The sequence below is a fragment of the Guillardia theta genome (assembly GCF_000315625.1).
Source record: "Guillardia theta CCMP2712 unplaced genomic scaffold GUITHscaffold_38, whole genome shotgun sequence".
Classification (NCBI taxonomy): domain Eukaryota; class Cryptophyceae; order Pyrenomonadales; family Geminigeraceae; genus Guillardia; species Guillardia theta.
This window is the reverse complement of record NW_005434636.1, coordinates 167897-192120: the sequence shown is the minus strand read 5'-3', so window position 1 is coordinate 192120 and position 24224 is coordinate 167897. Positions and strand designations below refer to the sequence as shown.

General features: G+C 52.4%; 6 protein-coding genes across 6 annotated transcripts; 5 read left to right on the top strand and 1 right to left on the bottom strand.

Moving 5' to 3' along the window:
• Positions 1-1722: 1722 nt before the first annotated feature.
• On the top strand, positions 1723-2652 carry GUITHDRAFT_152867 (hypothetical protein). Its single transcript, XM_005831727.1, has 2 exons — positions 1723-2043; positions 2102-2652. Exons 1-2 carry the CDS (start codon positions 1849-1851, stop codon positions 2159-2161), a joined length of 255 nt encoding a protein of 84 aa, XP_005831784.1. The 5' UTR covers positions 1723-1848; the 3' UTR covers positions 2162-2652.
• Positions 2653-3022: 370 nt separating this feature from the next.
• GUITHDRAFT_53747 (hypothetical protein) lies at positions 3023-4756 on the bottom strand (the record flags this gene model as incomplete). The annotated part of the gene is made up of 3 exons (XM_005831726.1): positions 3023-3280; positions 4011-4375; positions 4669-4756. Coding segments are annotated over 3 exons (711 nt in total), but the record flags the coding sequence as incomplete, so codon positions are not given.
• A 1789-nt stretch (positions 4757-6545) lies between these two features.
• On the top strand, positions 6546-7912 carry GUITHDRAFT_94864 (hypothetical protein). The gene is made up of 11 exons (XM_005831725.1): positions 6546-6755; positions 6805-6872; positions 6923-6976; positions 7029-7090; positions 7143-7253; positions 7300-7351; positions 7407-7439; positions 7487-7531; positions 7578-7632; positions 7690-7722; positions 7773-7912. The coding sequence occupies exons 1-11, from the start codon at positions 6716-6718 to the stop codon at positions 7850-7852; spliced, it is 633 nt and encodes a 210-aa protein (XP_005831782.1). The 5' UTR covers positions 6546-6715; the 3' UTR covers positions 7853-7912.
• Positions 7913-8871: 959 nt separating this feature from the next.
• On the top strand, positions 8872-10002 carry GUITHDRAFT_109229 (hypothetical protein; the record flags this gene model as incomplete). The annotated part of the gene is made up of 1 exon (XM_005831724.1): positions 8872-10002. One exon carries the CDS (start codon positions 8872-8874, stop codon positions 10000-10002), a length of 1131 nt encoding a protein of 376 aa, XP_005831781.1.
• A 1068-nt stretch (positions 10003-11070) lies between these two features.
• On the top strand, positions 11071-13544 carry GUITHDRAFT_71849 (hypothetical protein; the record flags this gene model as incomplete). The annotated part of the gene is made up of 10 exons (XM_005831723.1): positions 11071-11679; positions 11855-12007; positions 12072-12180; positions 12228-12311; positions 12361-12410; positions 12644-12739; positions 13111-13158; positions 13286-13309; positions 13360-13413; positions 13458-13544. 10 exons carry the CDS (start codon positions 11071-11073, stop codon positions 13542-13544), a joined length of 1314 nt encoding a protein of 437 aa, XP_005831780.1.
• Positions 13545-17918: 4374 nt separating this feature from the next.
• GUITHDRAFT_71917 (hypothetical protein) lies at positions 17919-20803 on the top strand (the record flags this gene model as incomplete). Its single annotated transcript, XM_005831722.1, has 3 exons — positions 17919-18126; positions 18175-19133; positions 19187-20803. Coding segments are annotated over 3 exons (2784 nt in total), but the record flags the coding sequence as incomplete, so codon positions are not given.
• Positions 20804-24224: the final 3421 nt, after the last annotated feature.

Here is a 24224-nt window from a genome sequence, read left to right as displayed (position 1 = left end):
TGATCTATCTTGAGGATTTCCCCTTTCTCCTCCACTCCTTGCCTCCTCCACTCCTTTTCTCCTTCACTCCTTTCTCGTCCACTCCCTGCCTCTCTCCTCCCGGTCGCTCCTCCTCCCTCCTCCCTCCCTTTCCTTCCAGACCCACCTTCCCTCTCCATCTCCTCCTACTCCCTCACCTTCCCTCTCCCCCCTCCCATCTCCTCCCCTCCCCTCATCCTTCCCCCGCCCTCCCTCCCTCCTTCCCTCCAAACTTGCAATTAAGGCCTTAAAAAAGGGCGTCCAGGACCGGTAGCAACGGGAGGATATGAAGGGAGGAGGAAGCAGGGGAGGGGGAGATGAAGTCGAGAGGAACTAGAGGAGGTGGAGGGAGAGGATGATTCGGATGGAGGGGCAGAGGAGCGACCGATGCAGCAGAGAGTTCAGGGACCATCGAGCTTGTTTCTCTCGCAAGACCTCCATGGGAAGAGGAGGAAGGTACGTACCGCTGGATGATAGCAGCTGTGAAGAGCCTCGGCAACGACCGCAAGCTCGACCCGTCGGAGCTCTGTTTCGTAGCAGTCGAGGATCCAAGAAAGGTAGGAGGAGGAGGAGGAGGAGGAGGAGGATAGAGGAGGAGGATAAGGAGGAGGAGGAGGAGGAGGAGGAGGAGAGAGGAGGAGGAGAAAGATGGAGAAGCAGGAGCAGGAGCAGGAGCAGGAGCAGGAGCAGGAGCAGGAGCAGGAGCAGGAGGAAACCGCGAGGGTTGAATCTCATGCCTGCCGGTCAGGTGGGCTGGACGATAGCGGAGAGCTGCCTTGCTCTGCTTCGGATTCGTTGGAATTGTCAAAAATTATCCTTGAAAGCACAGGGGGAAAGTGCAACAAGAGCTTGGAGGAAGAGGGACGTTCGTCGCAGAGTCGCAGGGTTGGTGGGAGGTGCCAGTAGCAGGATGGGATGGTTGTGCTCCTGACGATGAGCAGGCTGGGAAGTTTCGAGGGGTGGAGGGAGCATGGAGAGGAAGACAAGAAGGAGACGGAGTGCAATGATCTTTACAAGCTGATCAAGTCGATGAACCAAGTGAGAGAGGAGAGGAGAGGAGAGGAGAGGAGAGGAGAGGAGAGGAGAGGAGAGGAGAGGAGAGGAGAGGAGAGGAGAGGAGAGGAGAGGAGAGGAGAGGAGGGTTGCGTGTGACGTATGTTTTCGTGCAGAAGAACAAGACTTTGATGAATGTGACTGAGGAACTGCTCATCGAGAAGAAGAGGTTGGAAAGTGCTGCAAGGATCTTGCGGCAGCAGCTGGAGGAGAAGGACAGACTGGTGATGGAGTTGCAGATTGAGGTGAGGGAGGAGGAAGAGCGAGAAGGAGGAGCGAGGAGGAGGACGAGGAGGAAGGAGGAGGACAGAGAAGGAAGAGGAGAGAGAAGGAGGAGGAGAGAGGAGGAGGAGCGAGGAGGAGGAGCGAGGAGGAGGAGCGAGGAGGAGAAGAGAGGAGGAGAAGAGAGGAGGAGGAGAGGAGGAGGAGGAGAGGAGAAGGAGGATATGTGATTTCGAATGATCGCAGAACAGCGATATGAGGATGCGTGCGGAGGTCCTATCCCAGGAGAACCAGCAGCTGAAAGAGAGGCTGAAGTTGAAGCAGATGAGCAGATGAGGGGAGGAGAAGGGGGAGGAGGGAGGGAGGGAGTAGATGGGCGGGGGCATGGAGGAGGAGGATATCCCATGGGAGAGCAGCCAACATCGTCGTCACAGTGACAGGATTTGTAAAGACACAACAACATCTACAAGAACAACATCTCAAGTCTCCTCATCCTCGACTTCTGTCAGTCTCAAGGGCATCGCACAGCTGCAGGACGAAGAATGTCGTACAGCCATGGCATCTGCCCCCGCAAGACCCGTCGCAGCACCTTCCCTTCCACCTGCCCGCCTCCTCTCGTCATCAGCCCCACTGATCCGTGCAAGCCCTCCTGTACCACTCGCTCAGACCACCGCAGGCTCTGCAATTATGTTAGGGCCCGAGGAGGAGGAAGTAGGAGGGAGAAGGGGGAAGGAGGAGCGGAGGAACGAGGAGGAGGAGGAGGAGGAAGGGGGAGGGAGGGATCGAGGAGTGGGGGAACGAGGAGGAGGAGGAGGAGGAGGAAGGGGGAGGAGGGAAGGGGTGTGAGAGAGGAGGGAAGAGCAAGTGAGAGGAATCGAGAGGCACTTACAGGATGAGAGGAGGACATGAGCTTCAGTCGGCGGGAAGGAGGAATCCTCCCTTCCTGTCTCCCTCCTTGCGTTCCTCCGTGCTGCTCAGCGACGGGTCCCGGGCTCGGGCTCCTCCTTGGGGCAAGAAGCCGACTCCTTAGCAGGGGGGCAGGGATACTTCCTCCTCCTGCTATCAGGCCGACCCGCCGAGGAAGAGGGAGAGGGAGAGGGAGAGGGAGAGCGAGCGGGGGGGGACCAGCCTGCTGCTGCTGCTGCTGCTGCTGCTGCTGCTGCTGCTGCTGCTGCTGCTGCTGCTGCTGCTGCTGCTGCTGTCGGAGCCTTGTAGGAGGGTGGTCACTTTCTCCTCTCCCATCCAGGGTATCTCGCTGTATCTCCGCACGAGCATGAGAAGGTTCAGTCCTCCTCATGCCCCTGCTGGCATCTTGCTCGGCGTCCGCGCGTCTTCCTCCCCCTCCCCCTCCCCTCCCCCCTCCTGCTCCTCCTGCTCCTCCTGCTCCTCCTGCTCCTCCTGCTCCGGTCTCGCTGACAGGGTCCAACGATGGCAGGTGGAACCGAGGAGGAAGCTTGCTCTTGCTCGCCGCCCACTCCGTCACCCTCTCGTAGCTGCTCGACTGACTCCCGCGGGCCCACAGAGCTTCTCCGACATGCAGGGCAGGAGGTAGAGCATGCAACCGCTCTGGCTCCGTCGTTCCTTTAGCTCGCAACCACCTGCTACAGAATCCGCTGGAAGTGCTCTGCTCCTCCTCCTCCTCCCGTCCTCCTCCTCCCGTCCTCGCCTCATCAGCTCCCCTCCTCGCATCAACAAACTCATACAGGCCACTGTAGCCGAAGGACTTCCCTCCCCACGAGAACATCTCTCCGCTCCTTGTCAGCGCGACGACATGGCCGAGCGCAGAGGAGACGGAGAGGACGAAACGACCGAACAGCGCCTCATCGACCTGCTCGAACCTAGAGGACAGCCTTGCCTGCTCTCCCCTCCCCAGCTGACCCTCGAACCCTGCCCCGCTCGTGTGCACGGCCCCTGCCTCCGTCACTACCGTCAGGCTCCTCCCTCCTGCTGAAACATCCTTCACTCGCAGCCCACAGAGCGACTCGACCTGATGAACTTGTAAGTCGTCGACTCCGCATCCTCTGCTTCCCCCTTCTCACTCTCCTCCTCCCATCTCGTTGCCCACCCTCCCCTCCTCTGTCCTCCTCCTTTCCCTCCTCCTACCAGGTGAGGAGTCAGCCTCCCCCGATCATCGCCGTGTCCTAGTTGACCGAACCGTCCTTCTCCCCACGTCCATAAGAATCCTTCCTCATCAATGGCGGCGGAGAAGCCCGTGCTATCGAAAGCATCAGCAGAGCAGAGCGAGGGGAGCAGGAGAGAATGATAGATCGGGAAATCGAGATTTGAAAAGAGAGCACAGGACGGAGTGAGGAAGGGAGGGAAGGTGGAGAGGAGAAGAAGGTTGAAGAGGTCGGAGATTGGAATGGGAAAAGAGGGGAACCGAAAGGGGATAGAGAAGGGGACAAGAGAAGGAGAAGGCGAGTGGAGGTGTGTGCGTAGATAGAGTTGGGTAAGGAGGGAGAGAGGAAAGTGAAGGAGAAAGGAGAAGGGGAAGGGTACAGTTTTGTTTCTTCTCACCTGCTCAACGAGTTTGCTGATGAGAGAACGTCCGCTGACCCACAGCTCAGCTTCTTGACGTGCGGAATGAGATTTGTCCTTCCTCCTCCTCCTCCTCCTCCTCTCTCTGCCACTCCTCCCTCTCTCTCTTCTCCTCCTTCAACAGTCTCCTCATCCTCATCAAGTACGTCTAGGAAACTCGTCCTCTTCCACACGGTCACTCTCTCCGGGTACATGCTCCCCTCACGGTCCCCGAGCCCGAGCTGCCCGTCCCATCCGCACCCGCACATGTACAAGGACCCATCCTCTGACACAAAACCGCTGAAGCTACCGGCTGCTGCTACCCCGATGATGTTCTTCCTCCTCAGCGCCGTGACCTCCACCGGCAACATCTGCCTCGATCGTGAACCTGTTCCTAGCTGCCCGAACTTTCCCAGCCCCCACGCCATCACCACGTTCTCCCTTGTCACGAGCACACAGTGCGCTCCTCCTGCCGCTACTTCCAGCACTGGCGTCCCGGCAAGAGCAGGAACAGGACGAGGAGTGAAGCACGCCGCGAGGTGGCCGAGCCCGAGGCAGCCATGTGCTCCGTCACCCCACACGAAGACTTCTCCTGCACAGGAGACGCCGACACAGAAACCAGCATGGAGGACAGCGAGGTTTACCCCCCGGGGAGTGAAATGCAGGTGGTTTGAGCTCAGAGCTCCTGAAAACACGTCCGGGTTCATGGCTGGGTCGCACTTGCCGCTGTTCAGGGCGCTCCTCGCCATCCCACCGCACGCCACCTGCTGCTCGTCAGCCTCCTCGAACTGCTCTCGCACAAGATCCTCACCGTCTTCATCTTCGGCAGTCCCAACACCCGATGGGGGAACACCCGACCTCTCCTATCGCCATGCCCGAGCCGCCCGTCCCACCCGTCTGACCCGAAGCTCCAGACCTCTCCTTCGCTCGTCACCAGGACTGTATGTCCCGTCTGAGACTTTCCCGTGCTGTAAACACGTCAGCATGAGAGGCTCGTAGACCACAGAAGCGCCAATGGCGGGATCAGACCTCACGCTGACGAACTTCTTCGCTTCCAACGGTTCCGAGTAGCTCTCGATGACCGGGAGGAACTCTTGCCATGTCTCGTTGGGCAGCAGCTTCACGTGATTCATGAGGTCGTACCGCGGAGAATGTTCTTGGCGCGATTGAGATGCGGTGAGTGAAGAAACTATGTTCTCCACCCGCATCTTCACTGCTGGCTCTATGAACGTCGAGCGACAGAAAGCTTTGCACGTGCACTTGAATGCAACAATGCTCTTAGACTCCAGCAGAGCAAGGATGCTCAGAGCTATATCCTCCCATGCAAACAGATTGTGAAAAGAAGGAGCGTCAGTTGTCAGTATTGTCATGATCGGAGACTGGTTGAAATCAGTTCTTGAGGGCAAGTAGGTAAATCCTCAGTCGTTCTCAAGCAGCAGAATGAATCTCATCCCTCAAACACAAACAACTGGTCAATCCAAACTTTGAAAACGCTGCAGACTCAAAATCTTTTTGAGTGTTGAGTTGCCAGGGATCCTGAAGCAACGCATTCGTCAGAGCCATCGCAGGATCACACTTCTTTTCCCTTCCCTTTCTCCTCTTCCATGGAAATCCTCTTCCATTCTTCATAGTTTCCTTTGTTCTCGTAACTATTTCACATGGCGGCGCTTTCTCCCTTCTCTTGCGTCCATTCCTCGCCATGCTACCCCTCTGCAGCTACACAGAATAACCGCCATGTCGTCCCCCACCCTACCCCACCCCACTCGGCTAAAGCAACACCCACCTACCCTTTTCTAGTGGCTTTCGGGTAAGAAGACCCCTTCCTGCTATAAGCTACTACCCCTAACACTTACTACCCCAATTTCCTTTGACCACCCCATTGTCAAATCCTACCGGTTCATTTCCCACGAAGATCATGGGAATCACAAGGGTGATTGGGGAATGGTCAAAGGGGCTCGACCAGGGTGGGGTGATACCCCGGGAGGCTCATAACCCTTCAGCGATTGCATTGCCCGGTGGCCGGCCCGGACTTGTGAGGGCGCTAGTGCAGTGGGTCGAAGTGGGGATGTGGACCACATTGGGGAAGGGGTATAGATCTGGTTGCAGCATGGGGTGGGGTGATCAAAGGGGGGTGGTAAAGGAAGGACGAAGAAGGGGTGATATCGGTATCGATGTGATAGTAGTAGTCTCCACATAGGGGGGTAGGGTGCAGAGTGTGGGTGGGTCAAGTTTTGTGTCCACAGTGGGTGGGGTGATCATAATAGTTCTGCTCACTCAAGGGGGTACCCTTGGGTAGGCCTTGCACCCGTGGTTCAATCGAATTTACAAGGGTGGATAATCAACAGGGTGGGGTGGTAGGGTGGTATAGGGCCTAGCTCGAGGTGAGGGGTGAGGAATGAGGGGTGGGGGGGTCCTCTAAAACGAATCAAAGCGGTGCGATGGCAGGAGAGGATGGAGGGAATCAGGAGTAGCGCAGATGCAGGGGAGGAGAAGACAAGGAAGATGCGCAGAGTACAAGATGGTGAAGAGAACGAGTGAGAAGATGCGAGAAACTAGGTGGCAATGCTTGGAGATCACTTCAAGAAGGGGCAGAGAATGCAACGATACGAAATTGTTTCAGGTCAGCGGAGAGCAAATATGAAAAACTAGAAAAACATTCGAGAAGGAAGAAGCATAAGGGAAGATAAATGTTAAAAGTGAAGAACAAGAGATGTTTGAGATGAATGATTGTATTCAGGGAAGGTGAGAGGGTGACAAGAAGCATCTGCCAAAAGTTGCATAGTGAAAATTTAATGGATCTCAGACAAGAATTTTGGGGATTCTGGAGTTTTGCAATGCTCTGACAGGGTCTATCTGAAACTAACATACTGCAGGCTCATTGAAGGAGAATAGCTTATACGCGAAAATGAGTCAGTTCGAATATATTTTCAAGTACATCATCATTGGTGCACTTAGCAAGTTTTTGTGATCGGCTATCTGAATTCTGTCTTTCAGGGGATATGGGAGTTGGGAAATCCTGCCTTTTGCAGCAATTCACTGAAAAACGCTTTCCTGAAGACCAGGTCTAGAAAAAATCTTGACTCATTGTACGTGAATCACGATGCTCCTGCAGCCCCACACGATTGGAATCGAATTTGGAACTCGAGTGTGTGAAGTGAACGGGAAGGTGCTTAGACTATGCTTGTTTGGACTTCAGTCTTATGCGTACCAACCTGCAGGTTATCAAACTGCAGATATGGGACACGGCGGGACAAGAGCGATTCCGTGCTGTGACAAGGAGGTAAATTTTCCTTCCAAGGCACCTAGTGCTCTAACGGGCTGTTGGTTCACAGTTACTATCGCGGAGCTGCTGGTGCGATCATGGTCTACGATATAACGACAAGAAGTTCATTCAATCATTTAGCCACCTGGCTCACCGACGCTCGCAACCATACGAACCCTAGGTGAACAGCCATGGTTTCTTCTAGCTCGCTCAATTTGTATTTCCAGCACGGTGATGATGCTCATTGGAAACAAGCTTGACATGGCCAAGCAGCGCGAGGTAAGCATCAAAGGCTGTTACAGGTTCCCGACAGAAACACTGATGCTCACTACAGGTTTCGTTCGAAGAGGCAGACGCTTTTGCCAAGGTAAGGTGCAACTTTGCGAGCTGAATCGTCTCACCATCCAACGAAAGGACAATGGTCTCATCTACCTGGAGGCATCTGCCAAGACTGGACAGGTCCATCCTTGACCTTGTCTGTTTCCTATTTAACACGCTATCTTAGAATGTCGAAGAAGCATTCCTCAGAACTGCTCGAAAGATTTACGAAAACATTCAAAGTATCCCTTCTTTTTGCATATCTTCTCATGGTTTTGACCATGATTTCTTCTTCACAGGTGGAGCCCTTGATCTCAACGCTGCAGAATCTGGTATCTCGCTCGTTTCTGATGTTCCCAGCAGAGAGCTGATGTATGAGCAGGCGTGGTATCCAACCGCACAAGGAGCAATAGGATCAAAGCTGGACAAACACCCACTAACGCTTCGTCATGCTCCTGTTGATCTCGTCTCATTCAACTCCATCTTACAAAATCGATGTACATTTAAATCTTGCCTAAGATTACGCTGCGTGGCCCCGGCGAATCACATTCGTCATGATGGCATGATGGCATGAGGGCAAGGGCGGCCGTCCAGCCGCAAGTCACAGACGAATATAGTCAGCGCAACATGGCCATGCAGGCTCGGTCTGGCAATGCCGGGCCGTGACCCTGGCGGCTTCAGTGCGGTATGGACAATGGCTGTGATCCGATGATGCTACCGGCACTCAGCAGGCTTGCGGTATCACTGACTCGAATGGCCCGCCGAGTCAATCGGCATGGCCCAGTGGCTTGCGGCGAGGTCCTACTGACTCACACACACACCTTCAGCGGCACTACAGGGTCCGGGCCCGGGCCAACTGTTGAACTTCGGAACTCGGAAAAACTTAAAATATACTGTCACCGGGCGCCCCGATTCTCAACTAAGTACCCTACCTACCAATCAGCCTTCATCCTTTGCTCTTTCTGGGACCGGTACTAGACCCTTCTTGCTTCCTAGCTAAGGGGGAATCGCTGCTCTAGTCCGAGGCTGATCGCACTGCACCTGTTCCACCCTCCCCTCCCCATCGCCCCTGCTCCTCCTGCTCCTCCTGCTCCTCCTGCTCCTCCTGCTCCTCCTGCTCCTCCTGCTCCTCCTGCTCCTCCTGCTCCTCCTGCTCCTCCTGATCCTCTGCCTCTACAGTTGCATATCCTTCCCGCTCTTAGAAGTCCTTTGCTGCATTTTCTCATTGCACTTGGTTCAACCCTTCTCGTCACATCTTGAATTACACACGCACCTGTCTCTTCCTTCCCGACGTCACTCTCCTTCAATTTTCTTTATTAGCTTCGCCTGAAACATTGATTAATCAGCATGTCTCAAAATCCTTCAAACACCTCCACTCCTTCACGACCATCGAAAGCAAACTCAAACGAAAACACCAGGTGAAACAAAGGCAGATTGAATGTGTTGACTCGAGCGATACCTGCTGTTGTGTACAACCTTGAATGTTGGAGCATGAAGATGTTATAGCTGTGCACAAGGTGTTTGAAGTGAAATCTTCTGTTTGCGGCAGGGCGGCAAATGCAACATCCAAGAAAGAAACTCTCGGTGAGTGCATGGGCTGTGCGGAGGTTGTGCCGAGAGACGGAAAGGCCATCGTCTGCATGCAGAGCCATGCCATCTGTCAGTCCTGCAGCGGAACTTACATCAACAACATCCTCGAGAACCCAGAGTACAACCTCCCTCCCAAGTGCCCCATCTGCTCTCTGGAGCTGAACGTGAAGGTTTCTCCACATGTCGCTCCCTCAGCGCGTCCTGACCTTACCCACTTGCAGACAATCGAGAGGTGCCTCAACCCTTCTCAGCTCGAGAGGTTCGAGAACCTGATGCTCGTCTACGTTTTCGCAACCACCCTGACGACCGAGGATGAGAAGCTGTTTCGCTGCCCCTTCTGCCCGTACTTCGAGATTCGCGCCATGTCGGATGGAGCCATGTTCATGCGCTGCCAGGCCGTGAACTGCATGAAGGCTTCCTGCACCACCTGCAAGCTGGAAGTCCCCCAGCTGGATGCGAACTACCAGCATCGTCGGCAGTCAGCAAGGAAGCTGGGAGAGATCGAAAAGCACTACGCGTGTGCTCAGATGAGTGTTCAGAAGCACAAGGTGGAGAGGGCGCTGGAGATGGGGCTCAACGTGCCCTGCCCGTCCTGCGGCATCTCCGGCATGAAGGACGACAACTGCACGCACATGCGCTGCCTCAACTGCAACGAGTTCTGGTGCTACTTCTGCGGCAAGAGAGAGCAGGACCTCAACAAGAGCAGCACCAGCCATGGCATCTGGGCGCACAACGTTGGCTGGCCCAACAGGCTGGGAGAGAGATGCCCCATGTACCTGAGCCAGCTCCACGAGACCCACGACTGGCCCACGGACGAGGATGCTTGCCTTGCGATGTACCACAGGATCAGGACTGCGTCCTTCTTGAAGCAGGTGATGGACGAGCTGGGCAGCGAAGCTTGCGAGCAACTTGACGAGCAGTTCTCCATTTTTAAGGCGAGCGGGTTCTCTTTCCAGGAGATTCAGGAGCTTTCGTCGAACAGGTTGAGTTCAATCTTGACACATGGATCCAAGGTCGAATGAAAGACAACAGTGAGGCAGCTAGGAAATGGAGTCGTGGCTGTGTACGAGTGTGGGGATGTGTTCACAATCGACATGACAGTCTCGGTGTGCGCTTCATGAGCAACTCCATCTTACGAATTCTGCATCTTGCTCATTAACTTGCAAATACAGCAAAAGGCGAGGATCCATCCATGGGCCTCTCCTGCCTCCTTGACCTGATCGCATTCCCCGCCCCTTCATTGTCATCCCTTTCCCTTCCAGATCCCTCAAGTTCCCTTCACCCTCCCTCCCTCCCTCCGCCCTTCATCTCTTCCTATCCTTATATTCCCTTCCTGCTCCCTGTGCTTCGAAAGCTTTCCTTTCCTGCTTGTCATCAGTCAGCAGCTCTTCTGGGGTGGGTATGTGAGCAGGCGTATCGACATGGTAGGGGTATCTTGTAAATAGAAGGGGTACTTTCGTCGTCCTTTTGATATAGAAGGTAGGGTAGTCATTTTTGTGTTTGAGGTGGGGTGGACAAAGACCTCGTGGAACCAGGGTGGGGGTAGGGATCAGATCGTGTATATAAAAGGGAGGGGGTCAGCAGTAGTCACCACCGAGAGGAGAGGACAAGAGACGATCACAAGCAGAGAGAACGAGGAACAGAGTGCTGAGATCATGTCGGTTGAAGAGATCACAAAGTTGGAGACATTGAAACGTAAGGAAGCAGGAGAAGAAACACACTTGTAGATGCGTACAAGGAAAATTAGCTCTTGACAGTCCCGAGAGTTCTAAGGATTCGAAAACAGCAAGACAAGTAGGAGCGATGGAAGTGAGTTAACCCGACCTTTAAAACTGAGGATGTTTGAACAGCAGACTCTATGAACTTTCTTGACATATGAAACTGATCTTCTTCCTGTTGCAGAAGAAGCTGAAAGACCCCATCGAGAGAATCGTGAACCCTTGAATTCGCATTTGCGAAGTATCTACAGAACCATGGTTGCCGCACCGCAACTCAAAGCGATCTTGTTTCTTACTTTGGTGTCCTCCTTGCGCGCATATCAATTCATCAGTATGCCTGCAGGATGCGGAAAACTCTCAGGCAGGATTTCAATGGGAGCTAACGCCAGGACACGCTCCGTCCCTCCGAGCGTGCTGTCGCTCAAATCATCGGGCGAGGAAAAGGAAATTTCGGACCTTCGCCTATCTAGCAGCCATCAACATCAAACCAAAACCCCGCTCTTCACCAGAAAATCTGTTCTTGCAACCCTGCCACTTGCTGCTGCTGCTGCTCTGCAGCCAGCGGAGCGAGCCTCTGCATCCTCGCTGCTGGACGAGGGAGGACTGGCTTACGGTAGGTGGTGGGTTTTTCCCCTTGCTCCCTACAGCAGGAAGAAGACGGTGAGGACAGAAGTTGTGAAGGATGAGGTGTGGGCGTTCGATCAGATTATCGGAGCTCTTTATGTGTGGACGCCGTTGAGGATGACGGTGGTGAAGCTGCAGAAGGGAGGGCTGCTGGTCTTCAACCCTGTACCTCCGACTGAAGAATGTCTGAAGCTCGTGAGAGAGCTAGAGGGGGAGCATGGCAATGTTCGGTTTGTTGTGCTGGGTTCCACGGCGCTGGAGCACAAGTCGGCTGCTGGTCCTTTCAAGCGACACTTTCCTTCCGCGGAGCTGTGGGTTGTGCCGGATCAGTACTCCTTCCCGTTCGGGCTTGAGAACGTTGGATTGTTGGGGTGAGGAGGAGGAGAGGGGCAAATTTGTGGAGGAAGTGAAAGGACGAAGGAAGGAGAAGAGGAGATGATAGTAAAAGGATCAGGGTGGCAGAGATGGGAGGAAGGGAAGGAGGAGAGGAGGAGCGTGGCGTTGGTTGACACATTCGGGAAGGTACACCCAGCTGTTCTGGGGTCTCAACCCTCAACCGCTCCCGCTGAGCAGCGACGGAGATGTCCCATGGAAGGACGACCTAGAGCATGTCGTCCTTGGCCCCTTCAAGTCTCGTGGAGGAGAAGCTCCGGGCGTGTTTGAGGATGTGGCCTTCTTCCACAAGGTCAGGAAGAGGAGCGGACGTGCGGCCTTGCGGTCTGTTGGTGATTTTGACGTGCTTGTTGTAGAAGTCCAAGACCCTCCTGGTCACCGACGTCGTGCAGACTTTCCCCTCCAAGATCCCCGATATCATCCTTGACGATCCCCGCGCGCTCCTCTTCCATGCTCGCGATGATGGTTGAGGCGCTTGAGAGTTCGTCTCCTGTCGCTGATGGTTGGACCAGCCTTTGGGAAGGTGCAGGACACGCCGGAAGTGCGACAGAGAGGATGGGAGAGGATAGCGCTCTTCTCCCTCTTCTTCCAACCTGGTTGCCTTCATGTTGTGGGAGGAGGAGGAGGTCTGATGTGCCATGGCAGGAGGAGTGGAAGTTGTTCCCTGGGGACAGGCGTTCAAAGACCTTCAGAAGGTGAGGAGAGGAAGGATGAGGAGAGAAGGGAGGGAGACACGGGTGGAAGACAAGGGAGGAGACAAGGAAAGGGGAGAGGAGGAGAGGGTGAGATGAGGGTTGGGTGTATGAGGAATGGATGAAAGTGGACATGATGAAGGAAGGAGTGGAGGCTGCGGGAGCGAGGAGCGTTGAAGGAAAGATGCAGAGGAAGAGGATGGGATGGGAGGGCTTAACTATCTAACTTGTATCAGGGACAAATGAACGAACTCGGTTGGAATGGACTGTTTCCCTTCACTTGGCGGCCGCAGGACGGCCCCCACCCCCAGGTCTTCCTCCTCCGTCTTCCCGTGCCCAATCGCCAATTTTCTCCTTTCCTTTTCCTCTTCCTTCTCTTCTTGTTTGACTCTCTTTCTCCCCCATCCCCTTCTTCTATCCTTTGCTCTTTCAACTTCTTCACTTCTTCTGTCCTTTCTACTCCGCGCTGACTGCTCCTGCCAGGGAAAGTTTTACTGGCGAGAGTCTGTCGAAGCACTCAAGGACAAATGCTTTGTAATCCTCCTCCTCCTCCTCCTCTTCCTCCTCCTCCTCCTCTTCCTCCTCCTCCTCCTCCTCCTCCTCCTCCTCCTCCTCCTCCTCAAACCCATGATCACCAACACATCATTAGAGTCGTTCCCCCCTCGATGTCCTTCAACTCTTTCTCACAGCTCTTCCTCCTCAGGTTCCTGCAGTCTTGCAGAAATTGATTCTTGACCGCGAACCTGCTAAGGTGACAATTTCCTCTTCCCCCCCCCACTCCTGCTCCTCCTGCTCCTGCTCCTGCTCCTGCTCCTGCTCCTCCTGCTCCTCCTGCTCCTCCTCCTCTCGTCCCCTTGCTGACGGACTCATACTTTCAGGTCCTAGCCTTCGCCGACAGAGTGGTCGCTTCCAGCTCCTATCCAGCACACCTCAGCTTTGACTAGCTTGACAGGCCCAGTGGAACTTCGAGAGGATCGTCCCTTGCCACCTCGGGTCCGAGATCAAGGTTTGCGGCCTCTTCCTGCTGGCCAGCAGCTCAGCTTCACTCAGGCGGGCCCTGCCGAGTTTCGCGCTGCCTTTGGCTTCCTCGAGGATGGAGGAGATTTCCCGGGGAACCTCGAGGTCTCAACTTCATGACCTCTCCTCCTCCTCCTCCTCCTCCTCCTCATCATCATCATCATCATCATCATCATCATCCTCATCATGCTCCGTGTTATCTTCTTCTTCTTTGTCCTCACCTGCACCTCATTCCTCCTAGATTCGACTTTCTTCCCTGCCATCTCAGTCACTCATCCTCCTCTCTCAGACGCGACCCCTTTGTGGCGATGCTCAATTCCTGGAAGACATCAGCATGAGCCTTCAAGATCTCGGTACTCTCTTGTTCTCTTCCTCCTTTCTGCCCTTTCGTCCTCCTCTCCTCTCCTCTCCTCTCCTCTCCTCTCCTCTCCTCTCCTCTCCTCTCCTCTCCTCTCCTCTCCTCTCCTCTCCTCTCCTCTCCTCTCCTTCTCCTCCCTCTCTCTCGTCCTCCCCTTCTCTTCCCTCCTCCACCTCCCTCCCTTTTCACTATCGTCAATTGACCGTCGCCTCAGGAACGATTGCTGCTCCAGACAAAAACGTGGCGGAAGTGAGGAGGAAGAGGAAAGAGCGCTCGGGTGTCTCGCAGGGGGAGCGGGGCCCAGGGGACGGATGGGGTCCGTTCCGCAACTGAAGCGAGCGACGGCAACGAGAGGAGAGCAGAGGAGGAAGATGGGGGAGAGAGGAAGAGAAAGGAGCAAGGAGAAGGGAATCAACACAAATACTCTGATGCAAATCTCCTTCATGCTCGACTTTACACCAATATAACCTGACCTCAACATCTCCAGCACCCCCTCCACCTCTTTCACAAGGAGAGGAGCAGCGGCGGGAGGGGAATCGCTCTCAACTTCTTTCCTCGATCACCTCGAAGTGGGAGATGAAGGCTCCTTCGGGCATCGTCACATCCTCGGGCGGAGAAGTAGGAAGGATTATGGGAGGATTAGCGTCGCCAACAGTCAGCTCCGTTCCGTCCAACGACATGGACATGCTAATCTTGTTCGCCCAGAGCCATGATGAGGAGAGGAGCGCTTCGGTGGGCAGGTGCTCCATCACGAAGAACTTCTCCTCCTTGCTCCTCCACTCTCCAACGGTGACGGGCATCTTCACCATCTCAGTCAGGACCATCTCACCGCCCATAGGTTGCAGTATGCGCAGAAAGCAGCTCTGCACTGGCAGCTGCAGCCGCTGTACCACTTCCCTCTTGATGAGGCAACGAGCCGCTGCTGAGGCCACAAGCGCATGAACGAGGAGGGGAGAATCGTTCCTGAACTTCAGCGGGAGGAACGTCAACATCCGTCGAGCTCCCTGTGCTGACCCTGGAGGAGCAGGAGGAGGCCCTGAGCCGCCCCCACCCCTTGCGTCCCTCCCGTCCCTTCCTTCTCTCCGTGCTCTCTCGTTGCCTCCTTCACCTGCCCTTGCTCCTGCTCTCTGCCCAGGTCCTGCTCCTGCTCCCAGTCCTGCTCGCAGTCCTGCTGCTGCTCCCACACTTGGTCCTGCTCCTGACCCGGCTCCTCTGTTCGCCTGCCGCACAGGGCACTTCTTGGTGTGACGTCCTTCCCCGCCGCAGAGGATGCATTTGGCTGGTTCTTCAGCACCAGCACCAGCTAGAGCTGCCTCGTCGATCTTCTTCCTCATGTTGTTGTTCTTCCTCTGCCCGCCGCTGTTCCTGCATGAGAAACATGCTTGCAGCTTGTTGAGGTCGACGCTTCCCTTGATCAGACTCACCGCCTGCTTCATCAGCTCCTGCCAGTTCGCGTTGGTGCTCTGCTTCCAGTCCATGAGGGATTGCTTCATCGCGCTATCCCGGAGACCTTCCAGGAAACTTTGAATCATTTTCTCCTCGTCGAAGTCCACGGCCCTCATGACACTAGAGACTTGAGCATCAACATACATCGCCTGGGAGCGAAGGACGTACGAGACGGCACTCTCATTGTCACTCTGCTTCTCTTTGTTCCCAGAGGAATCAGGACGGTAGACGGAGCAATTTATTATCATCAGCAGATGCTGGAATTCCTTCCAGCTCATCTTCTTGAGCTCATCGGAGCTGATTAGAAGCGACAGATCTTGTTGAGTTCGCATGTCTAGCAGGTTGTAAGCAGTAAGAACATACTCGTCTCTCTTCAAGTTGTTCACTTCGAAGTGGAACTGCAACATTCGCAGCCATAGGGCCATCGTGTTGCTGCCTGCATACTCCTCACGGCAAATATCTCCAAAGTTTAATCGGTTTGATACTGAGAGAACTTCTTTCACTGTCCGGGACATCCTGCATGCAGCAGTCAGACTCATTTTTGGCCCCGCACACCCTTGTCCTTGTCATTTTCATCCTCAGATTCCTGCATCCTCTCTGTTTCTTCTTTGTTCCCCTCTCTTCTCCCTTAGCCTCCATCCTCCTTCCTCCCCTTTCCCCCCCTCCCCTCTGCTCTCCTCCTGCTCTGCTCTCCTCCTGCTCTGGCTCTGGCTCTGGCTCTGGCTCTGGCTCTGCTCTGCTCTGCTCTGCTCTGCTCTGCTCTGCTCTGCTCTGCTCTGCTCTGCTCCTCTTCCTCTTCCTCCGTCGATTTCTTCGTAGCTGGGTCGCTTCGTCGTTACAGGAATTCTCAGAAGCAGAAATCCGGTGAAAATAAGTTAAATCTTGCAGGACCTTTGCTTAACACGGGTGGGTACTAAAAGAAGCAGAAGGACGGGGTAGTCAGTGGTTATTCCCGCCAAATCGCCCTTCGCATGCTGAAAGGCGTCCGAGGAGGAGCAGGAGGAGCAGGAGCAGGAGGAGCAGGAGGAGCAGGAAGAGGAGCAGGAGCAGGAGAAGGATAAGAAGGAAGACGAGGAGAAGGAGGAATGAGGTTGAGAAGGCTGGGGGATGGAGATATGAGGCATCTTGGTGTACTACAGGACAAAGATGTGATAAGCAAGGAACGTAGAGTAAGTTCAAAAGAAGTGATACTGTAAGAATGACAGCCAAGGTTTGATATTTGTTGGATGTGACGGGTGATTGAGGGACGATAGGAGCAGCAATGAGTTTTGTATGACATGATGCTAGGGTCTGAAGCATTGATTTCTTACTTGAAGTGATAGGAAAGAAATGGATGTTTGACATTGTTGCTTGTCTTTGTTGGTCGACTGAATTGTTTGCTAATGAAATCACTAACTATTTTCATGAAAGGAGTTTGTTTGTATGGAATAAGCCATGGACAATCCTTTGACACGACCTGGAGCTCTGCCTCCATCGAAATGGTCGATGGAAAACGACGAGGCGAACACCGCTCTCAATCGGAAACCAATGTCCGTTCTTTCAAACCACAAGTCTGCACCAAATTCCCTCCATCCTCTCGAGCGGTCGCCTGCAATCAGTCAAGCTCTGTCATCAAACAACGAGTTGGGTTCAAAGGTTGCAAGTGGTAAGTCAGAGCAGTCTGCACCTGCTCGCTCGGATGACAAACCTGCTCCTTCCGCTGCCGAGGATAAAGCTTACAATTGGATTTTGTCGAGGGTTGAGAATCGAAAACCTCACAAGCCTGAGCTTGCTCCTGCATTGAAGCCTGAGCTTGCTCCTGCATTGAAGCCTGAGCTTGCTCCTGCATTGAAGCCTGAGCTTGCTCCTGCATTGAAGCCTGCTGCTGCTCCCTCAAACCCTCAGCGCCAGACTGAGAAGGTGAATATTTCGATGGTTCAGAAACCAAATACCGAAAAAGTCCTGGCTGCCTCCGGCTCTGTAAGGACAGTTCCGTCTCATTTACAGGTGAAACCATTCAATCGGGAAGCTTTTATTGTTGGGGATCAGAAAAACTTGATGCACCTGCCTTCGCCTTCATCGAATCGGCCTGTAGCAGCCAATTCAGAAGAAAAAGCTTACAACGTATGGGGGAATTCGAGATTAGAAAGTTTGAAACCAGAAAAATTTCCAGGTGCCTCTTCGATAGATCAGCCTCTTTCATCATATGCTGGATTGAATTCCTACAATCGTGACCTTATGGGTTTTGAAAATCGCCAACCAAATGCTTTTTCTAACCCTCAATACCAAATGATGTACTCAAGTATGTTTAGGGCTGCTATCCCGCCATACAACAATGCAGGAGCAAGCGAAGGGAATTCATTGATGTACTCTCCGCAGGCGTATACATTTGGTATGGTCAACCAAAATATTCCAGCGACATTTCCTCACAACACGGTAAAGCAAATTTGTGAGAGCTGCTGGAAGACTGGAGGGCGACACACCAAGCAGTGTCCACATCGAAACGGTTATGAAGATCCTGCTCTCAAGCAGATGCGTATTGAAACAGAAGAGATGGTATTGGATGAGCAATTTGGAGCTGCATACAATGAGAAAGAGGGAAAGACATTCACAGGTAACATCTCACTTGGTCTTTGATGTGATAAAGTTTGTTGATCCTGAATCCAGAGTATGCACCTCCGAGATTGAAAGAGATAAGCAGCTTGGTTTGCCATCCTGATCCCATCACGGAGACTTCAACATTGAGTTCAATCATTCCTCCCAAATGGAGCATCAAGCTCAGATTGCCGGAGGCTACCATCAAGGAAGGGCGCCTGACAAATTTGCAGCTGGAATCTGTGATCTATGCATGTGAGCAACACGAGCGGATGATCCCTGGAACCCAGTATCGCTCTGGCTTCTTCATGGGCGACGGGCCGGGTAAACAATGCACCACTTGTAAAACTTCGCAGATTGACAGGTTAACAGGTGTGGGTAAAGGGCGTCAAATCGCAGGAATCATACTGGAAAACTTCATTCGAGGTCGAAAGAGGGCAATATGGATTTCAATCAGCTCAGATCTCATTGATGATGCAAAGAGAGACATCTGCGACATCGGTGGAGGAGCAATTCCCATTCATGACCTGAGAGACTACGGCAACAATAAGGACCTGAATAGCTTCGAGGAGCTCAATCAGGGCGTCATCTTCTGCACCTACTCATTGTTGGTCAGAAACGGAGCAGGAGGGGGGAAGGATCAGAGCCGGCTGACACAGATTGTCAAGTGGGCTGGGGAGGACTTCGATGGAGTTCTTGCCTTTGATGAGGCACATAAGGCCAAAAACATCAGGATTCCGAAAAAGGGACGACACAAACTGAGCCAAGCATTGAGGACTAATGGAACCAAGTCAGCTACTGCAGTCATTGAGATTCAGCAGCAGCTACCGTTGGCAAGAGTTGTGTATGTCTCCGCTACCGGTGCGAGTGAACCAGAGCATTTGCTCTATGCCTCAAGACTAGGTTTGTGGGGCCCTGGAACCTCGTTTGATACCCCAGACACCTTTGTGAGAGAGATTCGTTCTGGAGGGACGGGAGCGATGGAACTGCTTGCGATGGAGTTGAAACAGTTAGGACAATACCTAGCAAGATCCCTGTCTTTCAAAGGTGCTGAGTTTGAGGTTGTGGAAGAAGAAATTGATCAAGAATTCATGCTGAAGTACGACAAAGCGGTGGAGCTATGGTCAGATATCATATCACATTTCTCCGGATTCTGTAAGAAAGGCATAGAGAATCTCACTAGAAAGGAAATCAACCAATTGCGGTCCCAACTTTGGGGTGCTAACCAAAGATTTTGGGGCCAAATCTGTATGGCTGCTAAGGTGAAAGGTGTTGTCAGAATAGCAAACGAAGCAATCCAACAAGGAAAGTGCGTCGTGATTGGTTTGCAGGTATAGTTTTCATATCATTTTTGTGACAAGTTTTGATGTTGCTGGTTTTCCAGAATACAGGCGAGTCAGTAGCAACTGAGGAAGAATCCGGATGTTCAGCAGCATGCAACCTCCTTAAAAATTTCATAGAAAAGTTCGGAGTGAAAGTGATGACGACAGAGGAGAAAGAACAGATTCTTGAAAGAATTGATGCTTTGCAGCTGCCGATAAATCCATTGGATGAAATCATTGACTTGCTCGGGGGCCCCAAACGTGTTGCAGAGATGACTGGTCGATCCGTGAGACAAGTCTGCGTCCGAGGCGAATGGACGCTTGTGAAACGCATCAAATCAGACTCTTCGGGCGATGCGATCAACATTCGCGAAAGGAAGAAGTTCATGTCGGGGAAAAAACTGGTCGCGATCATCTCAGAGGCTGCATCGACTGGCATCAGCCTGCATGCCGATAGGCGTGTCAAGAACACACGGAGACGCGTTCACATCACTCTCCAGCTACCTTGGAGTGCAGACAGAGCTGTGCAGCAAATGGGCCGTTCCCATAGATCCAACCAGTCCAGCGCCCCAGAGTTCAAGTTAATCATGACTCCCATCGGTGGTGAATGGAGGTTCGCAAGTGCGGTAGCTGAGAGACTTCAGCAACTGGGTGCGATGACTCAAGGGGACAGAAGAGCGACAGGAGGAAGCGGTCTGACCAACTTCGCCATCGATCCACGGTATGGTCCGGAGGCTCTTGAGAAAGTCTTCAACTGCCTATCAGACGGGTCGCTCCCTCCCTTTGCTGAAGACGCGGTTAATGAATTGGAGTTTCTGGAGACTGAATATGAGAACGATTTCGAAAAATTTGCAACAGTTGCGATGACAGCGCTGCAAAAAGCCGGAATGTTTGGGCACGGGGATTCAGAAACATTTCCCACCGTCAATGTATTCCTGAACAGATTGTTTGGAGTGAAATTGTGCCTGCAAGGGCAAATTTTCTCTTTCTGGCATGTGCTTATGGAGATCCTCATTCGTGATGCCAAAATGCGTGGGGAATATCAGGATGGAATAACAGACATTGCCTCCGAGCTGAAGCTGAAAGATGAAGAAATCCTTCACCAGAATCCAGCAACCAATGCTCACACAAGCCTGCTGACCCTTTGGGGAGACAGGGGAGTGTCATGGGAAGAAGCTAAAGAGTTTCTAGACAGCCAGAATGATGAGGTGGCTGGTTTTTACAAGAAGAAGGACCCTCAAAATGATGCTTTCTACAATATCATTCTTGCACTTGCAAAGAAGCAGGAGGTGCATGGTAAGAGACGGAGGATCTATCATACCACTCTACCGCACGCAGGTCATAGGCCAGAGGAAGTTTCAAATTTCAAGCTTCGGAATGATTACGACAAGCTGGACCTAGAAGAAGCAGAAAAAATTTGGAAGGAGATTTATGAGTACTCAAAGGATCATTGCGGGCACAGTGCAAGATCATCAAGCTGTAAAGGCAAAGATGTTTGTGTTTACAAGAAAAGAATGTATGTGTATAACATTCTTACTGGATCAGTATTTCCTTTTTGGGAGGAAATCAAAAAATCTGTTGCGATCAAGAATCCTCGCGACGATGAATTTAGTGTGAAGGTCAGTGACTCGGAACTTTCTAACGCCGTTCTGAAAATCATGATCAGGTTGTGCGAGTAGCGACGACTTGCGGTCGCAAGATTGTTGGAATTCACGTCCCTCATCGGAAGAAAGAGTACCTGAAGAAGAGACTCAAGGATTGTGAGTGACAGCCATCTTGCATGTCTCAATTCTGAATTTTTATCTATCAGGTGTGTCGAAGATGAATTTACCAAAAGTGTTGGACTCAAAGACGAATTCATCATCTACGACAGAAAAAGCGTTGGAATCAAAGGGAGAACTGTCTTCACAAGCAGTTTTCAGCGATTTATCAACTACGACAGGACAGGTTTGCGAATCAAAGCCAGAACCGTCCTCTGTTCAAGAAACGGAAAATGGGAAGGAAATTGTCAAAGATAATGCCACTGCAGTGAACGACAACGAACCAGTTGGCATGGATGTTGGCGATGTAACTGAAGATGAAAAGTCGGAAAACGATTCTGACATGAAATCAGAAAGTGACAAAGTCGCTAACAAGCAGGGCAAAACCCAAAGTTCAAGGAAGAAGTTTCTGCTTTCGAAGGCGAGCACTGCTGAGAATGACAGTGATGATGATGAGCCCATCGCAATGTCTGCCAACAAGGAATCAAACAATGTTGGGCAAGCTCCTCAGGGAGACGATCTGCATGAGTCAGGATTGTGGGAGCACGATGAATATGCAAAGGATTTCTTTGAGAAAGGCTTGACATTTGCTGATGACTATCAAAAAGCAAACTATTCCTTGAGCAAGGCCAAGGAAAGGAAGGTAATCAAATCAACTTCTTCCAACTCAGCAAGGAGGCCGCGCACACGAACTACACGAACACCTCGACGCAAGGCTATGAGCTCCTTCGCCACAGATTCAGAGGACAATGCTGGCGATGTAACTGAATCAGAAAAGTCCGGAGGTGATGAAACCGAAGACGACGAAGTACAAGAGACAAAAGCAAGAAAGCCCAGGACAAGAAGGATTTACATTCCCTCAGAGAAGGACGACAAGCCAAAAGCCAAGAGGAATAGGCAGCCTGCGTCTGCCCTTATGGTGGACAAAGCCTTGAAGTTGGACTCCAGCGCGAGGAAGCTGCGAGTGGATAACGATGCCAAAGACCGATTGAAGCTCATCTGTTATCAATTCATGGGAGGCTTGCTGGGTCGGCCTGAACTGAGTTGTACTTTCTCGGAAACATCCATCAAGAAGGTAGCAAACCTGTCAAAGAGTTTCCCTCGTGTACTGACTCTTTGGCAAGGCCATCCGTAAATGGATTCCACAAGAGCCAAGAAGTAGTGTAGGTGAAGTTCTGAGGTAATTTTAAATGACCCATTCATTCCCGAGATCTGAAGCAGAGCGTCAGAGGCTCGGAACTTCCAAGCACTGCAGTATCTGTTCCGAAAGAAACGATGAAGCGTCAGATCAAGGAGCTCCATCCGTCATGTGCGGGAGGAAGCCTTAAGAGTTTGAGCAACAACGGTATCCGACGTCTGGAGGCGATGTTGGGCTATTTCACTCAGGTTCTGAATGCGATGATTTTAAATCGAATGATCTTGCTCCTACAGAATTTGATCGAAAAAGTTGTGGGGATATCCTTGTCGAGAGGGAAAGAGTTGATATCTGCAGTCGATCTGGATCAGATCTTGGAGAGTGTAAGGGATGCTGCAATCAGATTCCTTCTCCGTCTTGAGCCCTTGCCGGAGGAGGAGATCAACTCAGCGAATCCCGATACGTTGCCCACTGACGAACATCCCAAGGTTGGTGCAGACGAGAACTTGTTGCATGATAGCTCGAAAGGTTCCGAGTCGGAAACCATCATGCCTGAGAATTCATCTGATGCACAAGAATCGAATGCTGCAGAAAAGAACTCTCAACTAGTGGTCGCGAAAGAAACAGAGAGGACGGATGATGAAGATGTCGCCGTTGAGGAACAGCAACAGTCTGTGGACGCAACGGCAAGACCTCGGCAAGAGGACAACATCGGAGAAATCACAGCAGAGGGACTGAAGCCTGATTCAAGTCCCCAGCAGCCGGATGAAAAGATGAGTGATTCAGGGGAAGCAGGAGCAACTGAGAGTGAAGGTGGAGAGCGAACAGATTCAGAGACTGAGTTGGACGACGACGACAAGGAAGAAGTTGAGCACGAGAATCAAGATGCTGCATTTGCAACAGGTGGCAGATTGAGTTGTCTGCATGCGCTGAAATGCTTTACAGATTCCGAGGCCGAAGAGACCCATCACGTTGCCAAGGCACAAATGTGCACACAGGGATGTAAGAAAGAGAGGAAATGGGACAGCCGAAGCTTTATGATCTGCTGTGACACGTGCAACGTGTGGTTCCATGGAGAATGTATCGGAGTCAAACATGGGAACGTGACAGATGACGATAACTGGGTCTGTTCGGCAGATTGTGCTGATGATCTGCCGTTGAAGGACAGGCGAGGAAATCTGATCATTGGTTCCCAAAAACCAAGAAGGCGCAAGACAGCGAGCTCTGGATCATCGGAAAGCAAGCCGAAGAAGGAGAGAGCCAAGTCCTCCAAGAAAGATGGGTGTACCTTGTCGAGAGGCTTGAGGGCTTTATCCGAAGAATCTCTCGATCTTGGAAATTTAGTGGGAAAAGATATCATGTACTTTTGGAATGACTCGTCGAAATGGTTCCAATGCAGGATCAAAGATGTTATGGAAAACAGAGGAGATGCTGTTGTTGCGGTAGTGGCTTTTCGGAGCAAAGACACCAAGGGATCGCTGACGGGAGAGAAAGAGCTCGTCCTGAACAAGGGCGAATACGGTAACTCGTCGAAGAAGAGATGGTTCCTCCTAGAGACCAAGGGCCACCATCATGAAGCTCCTGGTGCTTCAACGAACGAAATCCACTGCAAGCGGTCGTGCAAGCTTGGCAGATCTGTGGTAGACGTCTTCATGGTATTCTGCGAGGCGTGTGAGGTTTGGTTCCACGGACCTTGTGTTGGTTTGGAAGAGGGCGACATCAAAGATGAGAATGCGATATGGGTGTGCTGTCAGAGCTGCAAGTTCGATCTTCCACAAGAAGTTCGGTCTGAGGCCCTCGTTGGGTCGTCGTTCAAGAGTGCAAGCAAGGATGAGCCAGAAAGGAAAGTGAAAATGCCCAAGTTAAAGAGGAGCCTCCTTTCTCGAGCTACAACCTCGGTCAGAAACAAACCTGTCGTGAGCGATTCAGATGATGATGTGCCGATCTTGCAACGCCTCCAACAGAACGATGATGCTCCCGTCCAACCCGCCAAAGTTGAGACACAAGAAAGCACGCTAGAGCAGTCGACGACCTCTCAGCAGGAGCCTGCTGAAGACTTGCTGTACCTGAGCAGACCCTTGGCAGAATTTGTTGGCAGAGATCGAATGGCTCGCAAAGAGGCCATGGCCTTTGTGCTGGATTACATCAAGTTGCACGATCTCTTTGACCCTGATGATGATGGCTACATCCTCCCCGACGATAAGA